Below are 11,934 nucleotides of genomic sequence, written 5' to 3' on the forward strand. Positions count from 1 at the left end.
TGCAGACAGATGGGGTGCTTGATGGGTGCCCATCGCCCGCCCGCAGCACAGCGAGCCCCGCGCTCGGTGGCGTTGCCTGATGCCGCTCGGTGCTGGAGCTGGCTCTGCCCGCTGCAGCGAAAGGGGTGCGGGGACACGTGGGACCTGTCCCACTGCCAGCGCAGGGGAGCGGGTGACGTCCCACCCGGGTCTGGCGTCCTGCCATGGGTGCAGGGCCAGGTCGGTGCCACCCGGCCGAGCTGATGTGCTGCCAGGCAGGTGTTTGGAAAAAGAGGGGAAAAAGCTTTGCAGAGTTTTTAAGACACGGAATTGTGAAAAATGGGGGGAAAATTCTCTTGGAAGCAGTTTCCTGGTCACCGAGTGCCGGACAAGGCAAGTTTTGATGTGTCTGGGAATCGCCCTCCCTTCGGCGTGTTTGTGTCTTGTGTTTTTCCTGAAGAACAAGATTTCCCCGGAGCTGCCTGCGCTTTGGGCAGGGCTTGAGCAGCGCACGGACAGAGGGACAGGCAGGGCTTGATCCGGCAGCCGGTGCCCCACGGCACCCCGGTGGCACGGCAGCCGTCACCCCTTTCACTTCTGCACCGCGGGAGCACCTGGATGTCCCCTGCTCGGAGTGATGCTCCTCCCCAGGAGGGTGAACCCCAAAACCCTCCTGCGGGGACCAAGCCGTGCCCCTCGCCGCCGGCTCCGGAGGGGGAAAGGGGTTTGCACTCCTGGAAGAAAACGCTCGCATCCTGCAGAGCCGAGCAAGACGGGGAAGTACTAAGACCAAAGCACTCGCCTGCTTTCTAGCCCCGTGAATAATCATTGCCCAGCCGGCGGGAGCTGCTGCCTCTTCCCAGCACCTGAAAGTTTAATGCGGGGAGCAGCATGGGGCCGGGGCCGGGAGCGGGGTGCCGGCGGCAGCAGCTCCCGGCAGCGCGGTGTCAGGGCGAGGGGTTGTGTTATTTATTTATCGGTGCTTGGCAGAGCGCCTGGCGCACACAAAGCGGCAAGGGGTGAGCTGGCGAGCTCGGAAACCCAATCCCCTCTGTACCCGCTCTTTGGGGCTTCAATAAATATTTGATGTGCCCCAGCCCTGCTGCGCTGGGCGGGCTGGGGGTGCCAGGGCGGGGGGAGAGCACCAGGCGTGAATTGGGGTGACCTGGGGACAGAGAGGGGTTACAAGCCAGCAGCTGAAGTAGCCAGTGCGATGCAAAGCCTGGGGAGGGGGTTCCCTTTCCATCCCAGCCCTTGCGGCCGTGTCCTGCCCCTCGGGACCTGCTTCTGCCCCAGGTTTGTGTCATTGCAGCAAGAGGGACCGTGGCTGGGCCGGGGCCAGCCTCACCCGCTGTCCTGCTTCCCCGGGACGGGCTGCAGCCTGCTGCTGGGGCGGTGCCACGCTGGGGAGCTCAGCTCCCTCTGCTAACGAAGGCCTTCCTGTGCTGGACAGGTTTCTGAAGTCTTTGATTTGTTTCAGAAAGCTGTAGTATCGGAGTAGCTATTTTTAAGAGGAGGTTACTCCATTCCCGGTGATCTCTGTACCACCAGCACTCTCGCCCCGTCTCCATCCAAGCGGAATTAGCACATCGCGCTGCCGTCCCGCGGGCAGGCGCCTTCGGATGCCAAAGGCAGGACGGGCGGTGAAGGGTGGGTTGAGCTTTGCCGGAGACGGGCTGGAGCATTGAAAAAGAGTTTATCGCACAAAAGCGGGTCCAGCGGCGAGGGGCCGGGCGGCGCAGAGACCTTCCCCTGCCAGACAAAGGGTGATTCATTCCCCACCCGAACAATGCCTCAAAATCACTATTGTCCCCTGCTGCGGGGAACAATCGGGAGCAGAGGATCACGTTCCCCGGTGGGTCCCAGCTCGCACGCAGGGAAGGGAGAAATGAATCCGCGCTGCGGGCACGGGGACTCGCCCACTGGGGACATGGGAAATCCACGGTTTTCCGTCATGGAGGGCTGTATGATGGCGTGGTGATGCCGCAGCTGCCCGGGCAGGGCTGGGGAGCAGGACACGCCGGCAGCACCCAGCCCGCTGCCCGTGCCCATGGTTGCACCCCGTGGGCAGCCTGAGAAACCTGGGGCACATCCAAGGTGAAGGCTGGGTTTGAAATCACTAAAGAGGGCAGCCAGAGCGTTTTGGCAGGACCTGGGTGAGGTGATGGCGGAGTCTGGGGGCTGTGGCTCCCGATGGACGTGTCCGGGATGCGGGCAGAGGCGGGGGTGTGCGGTGACACGAAGGATGCTCTGGCAGAGGCTGGGGGGGTGGTAGGAGGCTGTGGCTGGCTTGAGAGGGGGAAGGAAAAAGCCCGTAGCCTTCCTATCATCCCAACGGAAATTAAAAAAGGAAAATCCCATCCCGTAGGGGATGAGGAGGCTGCTCTGGGGGTCTGTAGCCAGGACCAGCATCTCTGGGTTCTGACGCCGTCGCTTTGCAGGTGAACGGCATAAACGTGGAAGGCCTGCGGCACTCGGAGGTGGTGTCCCACATTAAGTCCAGGGAGAGCGAAGCCAGGCTCCTGGTGGTGGACCCCGAAACAGATGATTACTTCAAGAAGCTGGGGGTGACCCCCACGGAGGAGCACACCAAAGGTGAGACCTCGCTTTCCCTGGGCGACCCTACACCGTTCCCGTGACTCACCGTGACATGGGTGGGATTTCAGAAGCGAGGGAGAGTCATGTTTCCCTTCTGTCTCATCCCTCGGTAGTTTCCTGAGCACCACCCAGCTATTTATAAATGTGAGAATGCTTCCTAATCTAGCCAAAAACCAATTTGTTATTTTTACCCGGTGAATAATTAACTTAGGAACTTGCTGCCATAAAGTGGCTGAGGCAAAGCGTGGTGGGATTCGGGGGGAGCTGGGTGCTCGGTGAGCGATGGGCTCGCGGAGGGATGCTCAGATGGGACCGGTCCGTCTGGCTGGGGCTGGGAAGCCTCTCTGACGGCCGTTCCTTGCACCCCTCCCTTTTCGGCTGCGGCACCCGCACCCTGGGGGATGGGGTGTCTGGCGTCGGAGCGGGTGGACCCACAGGGTCCGGGGGAGCAGAGCGGTCTGCCCGGGGTGCTGAGCTGGGGTCTCAGGAGGGAGGGTGCAATAAATCCCTCGTTGCCCTTTGCTCCTGCGAAGGAGCCTGAGGGTGCATCGAGAAACAGCGGCGCGAACACCGTGTGCGCGCAGGGGGAAGGGTTTCACGCCACGGCGATCGCAGGGGTGGCTGTGGCAGGAAATGTTTTCCTTGCTGTTGAAACCTGGCAGAGAAAGCTGCCTGTCCACTCTCCAACCTGTTGTGCTGCAGCTCCGGGATGGGGAGGGAGCGGGGCGCTCCCCAGCACGTCCTGCCCCCCCGGCTGAATGGGGAGCTCTGTTTCCCAGTACAGCTGTTCCTTATCTGATCTGCGCTCCCGATCCCTTGGATGCTCAATGGGGAGATTTGTCCAAAAAAAAAAAATGGGTCAAACAATGCAGAAAAGCGCACGGGGCGAAAGCGGTGTCAGATGCTCCGCATCGGTTCGAGGAGGAGCTGGGGCGAGAGCTGTCTGCTGGCACGAGCGATAAAGGAGCCCTTGTTCCCCGGGGTGGGGATGTAGCCGGGGCCAGGGACGCGCGGGGGGTGCGGGCGGGTGCTCGAGCCCCTGCCTTGGCTCTGCGGCGCTCGCTGCCGTCTTGACGCATTCATCAGAGATCAAGAATTGGGGCTGCCTGGCCGGTGACGGTACGTGTGCTGATGACAAAGTGCTCTGGTAAATTCTTGTTTGTGGGATAAGAGGAAATAATAATCGCAGTCTTTAATCAAACTGCTTTGACCTCAAACTGATAATTTCAAAGTCTTACAGCTGATCCGAAGCACCTCAGCATTGTAGCCAATGAGTGTATTTAAAGAGCTATGCACCTTTCAGGGTAAAGGGAATATGAAAATATTTGCAGACTGCCAAATTTTGAAACTACTTTTTTTTTAAGTCCAATTCCACTTTAATATTGCTTGTGATTTCAAGCTTGCTTCTCATTTAAATAACATTATCTTTTAGCTTCTTATGATACCGGAGACTTTAGCGTCATTTCTGCTGTGAGCTGACTTTCTTCTGATGACCATTGCTCAGAGCTTATCATACGGTAAACACGAGTCCGACATTCAGTGTGATAAAATACTCAAGGATCCCAAGACCATAACTGAGGCTTTTGCACCAGCACACTCAAAATTATGATCTGGGTTTATTTTTTTGAAACGCGAAGGTGCCCTGATTTGCAGTAGGAATCCCTGCAGCTCCCGCTGATGCAGCCCCCAAATCGGTCCTTCGGAAGGCCCAGCCGTGCCCGTCCGTGGTGCAGGGAGCTGTGCAATTCGCTGCCCTGGGTTTCTGCAGTTGCAAGCCGCATTTGGCACCGTGCGCTGCTCTGGCTTCGTTGGATTTTGGGTTACCCACCGACGTGCACCCACATCATTGTCTTCTGCTGGAGAATGCACAGTGTGAGGACTTTGCCCCGAGAAGCATTCATGCTCGACATAGTTCAGTTATTAATCCTGTCACGATTAATACATCTGTTAGCCTGCGACAGATGAGACATGGTAACGCTTTCAGCAATGACTTGATCGTGGTGCCTGGCAGCTTATCTGCATAAAATTTGCCATTGAGTGGAACATTATTAGTGCAAATCGTTGGAAGTGAGCAAAAAAAATGCCAGGGTACCTGGGGAGCGGGTTGTTGGCCGCACGCTGTTGTGACACCAACAAGATGCTGATTTTGGTGAAGAACTTTGGGTTGGTCTTTAAGATTTCTGATTAAACAGGTTCTGAAGAAAAATTACTTAACAGTCAAAAAAAAGGGCGCTGAATTTAGTGCTCATAGAAAGAAGTTACTTGGTTCCCTTCCTGGAAGGTGTTTTCTTCTGATGAAAACAGAGTGAAATCAAGTGAAGTCAGGGGAATTGGAAAGAATTTGGTTCCAGAAGGGCACAAGGCGGCTGGACAGGCTCTTGCGCGGGCTCGGAAGCAACACGGGACAAAGTCAAGAGACAAGACACACCGAGCGGCTGGAGCTGGGGGGGTGGGCAAGGCAGGCTCGGGGTGGCCGGGTGGGCGATGCTGAGGGGTGCTTGCCTGGGACCCGAGGCCAGCAGTCCCAGCTGCGTGTATTTACTGCCTTTTTTCTTTATGTGGTCTATAGGTGTGGTACCTCAGCCCATGACAAACGGATCTGCACAGACTCAGGTGAGTATTGCGGGCTCCAGGATGCCCCGACGGCCGGGGTGGCTGGGCAGCATCCCGGGTTAGCTCAGTTTAGGGAATGTGTTGGAGTGATGGGGAGGGGTTGGGGGTGAGAGGCCGGGCTCCTGGCACGCTGGCTTTCCTCGGCTCCCGCCTGTGACACGTGAGCCTGTCGGGATGACTTGCCGGCCTGCAGAGCAGAGAGGGATGCTCATAATGTCCCCAAGGCTCATTTAGCTCAGCTTAACTGCTGCTGGCTGACTTTAATTGCTTCCTGCTGCAGCTTTAATTTAGGGGTTGCACAAGGCTGGTTTCAGCCCCATTTAATCACTGCTCCCAGTGCAGAGGGAGGAGGTGAGCGGCTGCCAGCGCTGGAGGACGGGGACTGTGCTCGGCCTGGTGCGGGGGATGCGGGAGAACAGCGGCTCTGCCGGCAAATCCCAGGGAGCTCCCGCGTGTGTGTGTGTGTGTGTGCACGCGTGTGTGTGTGTGTGCTTGTGCAGGGTCCCTTCAGCAGGACCCTCCGTTCCTGTCCCTGGACAAGCCGGGCGTTGCTCTCTGCCTGGCGGGCGGCTGGGATGTTTGACCCCACCAGGCTGCAGCGTTTTGCTGCCTAGCTTTTTATTTTTTTTCTAATTCTTTCTTTGTGCAAACTGGACTAACATTTTCATTTCCACTAGCTGAATGGAGGATCCACATCTTCGTCTCACAGTGACCTTCAAAGTCCTGGGAAGGAATCGGAGGTAAAACCCCCAAACATTCCTGCTCCCTTTTAGATACTATTGTAGATACCTGCCTTTCAGTACCGTGTAACACTGCCTTCCAATGCGTTTTCAGTTTTGTCTCGCAGACTAAGGTACGCTTGTATCCATCCAGCAAGCAAAATACAGAGTTTTCTTTCATCCCTTGCACTGTAGATGTGCATGAAATGGAGCCGTGAGCTGTCAGCAGCTGCTGGTTCCAGCGCAGAGGTGGCCGCGTTTCTGGGATAGCCCCTTCGAGTGGGTGGTTAGGGGCTCGGGACCCTCGGGGTGACGTGTGCTGCTGTCACAGATGTACCTGCAAAGATGAGCGTCTGTAAAGTGCATTTGCAAACTGCCCCCTGCAAACCGGCGTCTGAGAGATGCAACAGCATTCGGACAGGAATTAAATCCCATCGTCTTCTGCCTTCCTTCCCTTCTGCCTTCAGATGGGCAGGAGTGAAAACACGCAGGATTTGATTAACTATGGCTCCACGGGCCACGTCCGGGCTGCAAATTCTTTCCCTTCTTTGTCCAGGGGACAGAAAAGCTCGTGGGGGTCGCGGGGCCTCTGCCAGCAGCAGCAGATGTCCCCTATTAACGGAGGAGTTTTGCAAGGGTGCGGATGGGTGCGTGCTCCATTCCCGGGGCGAGCCCCTGGCTCTGGGAGGGCTCACACGTCCCTTCGGGCAGGGTGACCTCGGGGAGGAGGTGGCACTGCCCCAAACCGAGCGGAGGAGAACGTCAAGGGGTAACGGCAGCAAGTTAATTGGCGCTTCGTTGGGCGGTGAGTCGTGCTCGAATACTTTGAAAGGATGTGTAAGATGAAAGGATGTCTACAAGAGTTTTGGATCTTGAGTGTAATTATACTGACGAGCTGCAGGGCAGGAGGCGAGGCTGGGGAGCCGGGAGGAGCCGAGATGTGAGGTCAAGTGCTGCTAACAGGAACAAGGCAGGCTAAAATTTAAAAAAGCCAAATTGCTTTTAGCTTGGAGCACAGTGGATTTATCACAGTGTTTCAAGGAGCTGCTCAAAATGGCAGGAGCGTGGATTTGGTGACCCGCAGGGCTGGTTGCAGGGCTGGGGCTGTTTCTCTGGTGGAGCCTGGCTGAGGGGCCAGAGAAGAGGCAGACCTCGCTGTGCAAGGTGAACGAGCGACCAAAAGTAAACACAAGGCATAGATTGGTATTCTCTCGGCGTTACTAATTTAGCAGGTTTTTTTCTTGAAATAATAAGTAGGGGACTTCTAAATTGCTCAAAAATTTATCTTTAGCATGAGGCTCTGCTAAATATAGAGGGATGTCTCCATGCAGGTGCTCTGGGGTCCCTGCGGGTTCTCAGTGCTGGTGCTGTCCCCTGCCCCGAGACGGCTGGGAGCGGGAGTCTGACCGCAGCAAGTGCTCACGCAGCCTCCTCTGAGACCCAGAGCCGCTAAAACACCTCGAACGCCAGCTGTGTCTGAGAGCTGTGGCCAAACGCCTGCAGTCTGGCCTCTCTGTTTCTCTCTGAGCATTAAATAATACATGTCCTGATCCAGTGGCTGCTGCATTTGGAAAACCGGGCCGTGTCCCGGTGCCCGAGCGCAGGGGTTCCTCCCACAGCATCACCTTTGGGCTGGTTCAGAGATCGCTGTCCCACCTCCGCACTAGAAACCGGAGTCCCTGGGGGTGGCGGGGGGTGCCTGCGGCTCTGCCCCCCGGCTCGCAGCCGGGCGTGCTCATTCAAGCCACCACCCGGTTCAGTTTGCATTCATAAGCCAGAGCAAAGCTGGAGCCGTTATCTTGCAGCACTGGTGAAAGACCTGCCCGTGGTTATCAGCAGGCTTTGTGAAATCCTTATTTTGGCGTTTCGCGTGCGTGGTAGGGCAGCAATGTGAGTAGGCAGGCTTTAAAACTGGAGGTCTTGATTCTGTATGTTTGCCCACTATTGACAGGAGCGCGGTGCTTGCAGAGCGCAGCCGTGCAGCTCCGGGTGCAGCCGCTTCCCCCCGAGCTGGTCTCCTCGGGCACCTCCACCCTGCCCGGCACCGAGACCCGGCAAAGCCTCAGTATAGATGTGATCCGTGAAGCCGAAGCTTTAGATTGCGCCCGCTATGAAGCGTGCTGCCCGCTCCGCTCAGCTCTGATGAACCAAGTCCCGGCAGGGACGATGCTTCCCAGACCTGTGGGGTTTGAGGGGCTCGGAGACCTGGCGCTGGGTCTGTCCCCAGCAGGGATGCAATGGAATAAAAGCATCTTGGCCAGGACGCTAATTGTACCCTGAGGACGTGGTGGCCGTCCTTCACCTACTGCAGGAACAAGAGAGTGGGGGTCAGTGGAGGGGCACCTGGGGCTTCTGGCTTGAGGGCACGTTGCCGCAGTGGCATTGACTTTAGAAAGGAAAGTTAATTTTCTTATTATAAAAGTCCTTTTATTAAGCGGATGGAAAGATGCTGTTTTCAACAGTTCCCAAAGCAAATGCTGCTTTGACTGGCGTCTTACAGCGGCCGTGCTGGGCACGGCCAGCTGGGCACACAGGCAGGCGCTGTCCTCCCACGCAACCCCGTCCTCGCCTCGGTTAGCCACGGGTGCTCTGGCAGCAAATGGGTGCCCGGGCAGGCGAACACGGGGGGGCCTTGCCGCAACCCCTCCCCGCGAGCCCCGAGGCTCACCCAGCTTGCTCCCTCGTCCCTGCTTTCTGCCTACACCAGGGGCTTGTTTTTCATTTTCCCAGCTTGTTTTCCCTCTGGCAGCAGCTTCTATGTTTCTGCTTTTCCACTTCCAGCCGTGGCAGCCACACATTCTTCAGGCGGGGAAAAAAACCCCACAAAACGCAATGTAGTAATTAACTCCGTGGCCACATGGATGCTGCCGCCGCCAGTGAAACCACAGACACGGCATGGGGGAGAGACTTTGACCTCCTGCTCCAAAAAAACCCACCCCTGTGCGTTTGCTTATCGTGCACGCCGGAGGAAACGCCTCTCCCGGGGCCGTGCGGGGTGAAGCGCTGCAGGACACCATGGCTGTGCTCGCGGCGGCGGGGGGGAAGCTGCCAAGGGCTGACATCTTTTCTCCCTTCTCCACGCAGGATGGAGACGCGGAGAAGAAAGACCCGTTTGAGGAGAGCGGGCTGACCCTGAGCCCAACGGCTGCCGAGGCCAAGGAGAAGGTGCGGGCCAAGCGGGTGAAGAAGAGAGCTCCGCAGATGGACTGGAACAAGAAACGAGAGATTTTCAGCAATTTCTGAGCCTTGCTGGTGGCTGCCGTCCGCCGCTCTCCTGCCCCTGCCCTAGCTCGGACGTTTCTGAGGTGCCTACGCCCTGTCCTTCAGTGTCCACGTGAGATGCTTTGTGCTCTGCTCTTCACTGGTTGCTTTTACAAGGCGTATTTTAAAGTCTTTTTTTTTTGTTTTTTAATTTTTTATTATTATTATTATTATTATTGTTACTCACCAGCGATTCTCATAAGACAAATGTGACCAAAGCTCCCTTTCTTGCTTGCTCTTCAGCCCGGCTCTGGCTGCCCGCCGTCCCCCGTTCCTATGAGAAAGGACTGGAAGAGTTTAACTCTTGTTTCTTACCTGCATCATTTAGGCTTCTATTACTACTTTGTTTTTTTTATTTGGGGTGTTTGTTTTGGTTTTGCGGGTGTCCCAGACTGAGCCCCATGGGATGCTCCGTGCCCCTGTGCAAACGTCATACGGCCTCGTGCCCCCGCCGTGGTGGGGGCCCGCAGGGTGGGGTGTACCTGGCACCCCCTCCCCGGCACTCCGTCTGCAGCGTCAACTACTCACACAATGGGAAAACGGACAGTGGCTGTAAATCGCTCTTGTTGGCTTTGCTATTGAAACGAAAAAATTTGTTTTGTTATTTTTGGTTTTTTTAAATGAAGTTCCATATGTTTCCAGTTAGTTTAGGAACCTCCCTCCCCACCAGTGACTTCTGCCCTGTCAATAAAAGCCCCTTTTTCATCCCCGACAGTTCTGCAGAGGGGAGAGGGCAGGATTTAAAAACAAATCCCCAGTGCCACAGGCCTCACCATTTGCAGCCATCGATGCAGTGCTGAGTGGTGCGAGGAGCGGTGCTGCCCGCCCGGCTCCGGCAGCCTTGCAAGAAGACAAGAGCCACGAGACGCTACGAAAACTCTTTGGTCAGACTTGAAAGCGAGCACAACCCAGCATCTGGTTTCCAGGGAGGAACGCGGGCATCCGGCTCTAGCTGCGGTGCTGGGGAAGTGGGGCTCAGCTGTGGCTGTGCCTGGGTGCTGGGTCCTGGAGCAGGGTCCGGGTCCTGCCTGTTTGTGACTTCTGGGCTGGTATTTGATGCCTCCAGCCCGTGAGCATAACTGAGTCTCTGTCTCGCCGTCGGGAGGGCGTCCTCCGAAGCCGTGGGGTCCCTGCGGGTCTGGCTATGAAGCAGGCAGCGGTGTGATAGAGTGGGCAGTTGCTTTGGCTTTCTATGGCCTCCTTTGAAAACGCTCTGCTCTTGGTATTAGAGCCTCAAAAATATATCTTTAAAGCATTACAAATTAAGCCCATTTAAGCTCTTCATTACTTGCCTTTGGCTGTAAATGAGGGAAGATGACTAAGCTGAACTGCACCACTCTCGGAGGTTGCAGACAGAGGTGTTGTACCAGGGCAGGGTCCCGGCCGTGATGGGGCTGGCCCCCTCCCTCCCACGCTCCAGCAGCCCCCCAAGCCACGGTGGCTCCCCAGTATTTCAGCTCAAATGCCAAGGCAGCAGCGGGAAGGGACTGGGCACAGCAGGACAGTTGAGTACAAAACCACTCTCTCCACCTAAAAGCAAATGGCAGCAATCACTTGGACAGCGATGGCCATTTTAAAACACGTGGCTGCGATTTTGCCCTGCGTTACTCCAGCACTGCTGTGTTACAAGCCTGTGGCCTTGGGGTCAGCGCGCTATGGATGTCGTAACGGCTCTGTGTGTATTTCCTAAGTATTGAGCTAAAAGGTGCCTTACAACATTTATGCTCTCCTCGGCAGCGGGTTGGGGCTCAGCACAGCGGCGGGTTGGTGCGGGGCAGGGGGACTGCAGCAGCAGTAGCGGAGCCAGGACATTTGGCTTCCCCGTGGGGAGCAGCTGATGCCCACGGCTGTTAGCTGGCTGGCAGGAGAGCATGGAAAGCCTCAGGGGTGAAGGAGATGAGCTCTCTTTCACGAGTTATCTTTTAGGAATGTCGATGGGCTGAACAGGTTGAAAATAATGACTTTGGAGAGGAACTGGTGCAGGTGTTTGGCTATCGGTGATGAGACTGGCAGTAGGATGACGGCTCAGGATGTGGAGAGGTTTGCCTCCCCTCCAGGACTCTGCCATTAACAAGACACCTCTTCCCTACCCCCCTTCAAAGACAATTACCTGCTCTCTTTTTGCCCCCCCAAATATTTGCTTCTATGAATCAGTAATCTTTTGAAGGAGCCCTTCTTTTTCATGGTATGCACGTTGCTTCCTGTGCCTGTGTAGCCAAACCCCAGGCAGTGCCCCAGTCTGCACAGGGCAGAGCGTTCCCCAATACACTGACCTAAAAGTCGCGCTCTCCGATGCATGTCAGAGAGCAAAGACCTGTTTGTAAATACCGCACTTCTCATACAAGACTGGACCGCTGTAGTTGAGGGGGGGGGAAAGAACATGTAGTTTTTGAATGCAGATCAAAAGATATCAGGCGTGCAAATCTGTACTGATGAGATTTTAAAATCTTAATCTCTGCTTAGTCCATGGAAACTGCTCCTGGTTGAAGCACTTATCATATTTCTGACATCTTGTAGCTCAGTAGTAATTATTCAGTTCCTGTACGTTTAACTTGGAAAAAAAAAATCAATAAAGTATAAGGCTGTCAGCTGCATTGTAAAAACATAATGTACACTGTAATGTCAGTAATAAACTTCGTTTTCCCATGTACCGAGTACTTATTTGCTTGCTCCTCATCTGTTTGGTAGGGAACTTCAGAGCGGAATTACAGCCTTCTTTAGCACATTATAAACTTTGCTTCCTCCCTTGCCTGTTTAAAGAGTA

General features: G+C 55.7%; 1 protein-coding gene across 1 annotated transcript in view; it reads left to right on the forward strand.

Moving 5' to 3' along the window:
* The window catches only part of NHERF2 (NHERF family PDZ scaffold protein 2), a 40,074-nt gene extending 28,254 nt beyond the window's left edge, over positions 1-11,820 (forward strand). Inside the window, exons 4-7 of the mRNA XM_075165534.1 lie at positions 2,421-2,574; positions 5,147-5,190; positions 5,868-5,930; positions 8,994-11,820. Coding sequence (XP_075021635.1) covers positions 2,421-2,574; positions 5,147-5,190; positions 5,868-5,930; positions 8,994-9,152 — 420 coding nt within the window. The 3' untranslated portion in view covers positions 9,153-11,820. The remainder of the gene's footprint in view (positions 1-2,420; positions 2,575-5,146; positions 5,191-5,867; positions 5,931-8,993) is intronic.
* The last annotated feature ends 114 nt before the right edge of the window (positions 11,821-11,934 follow it).

Source organism: Calonectris borealis, chromosome 16 (genome assembly GCF_964195595.1).
Source record: "Calonectris borealis chromosome 16, bCalBor7.hap1.2, whole genome shotgun sequence".
NCBI classification, from domain to species: Eukaryota; Metazoa; Chordata; class Aves; order Procellariiformes; family Procellariidae; genus Calonectris; species Calonectris borealis.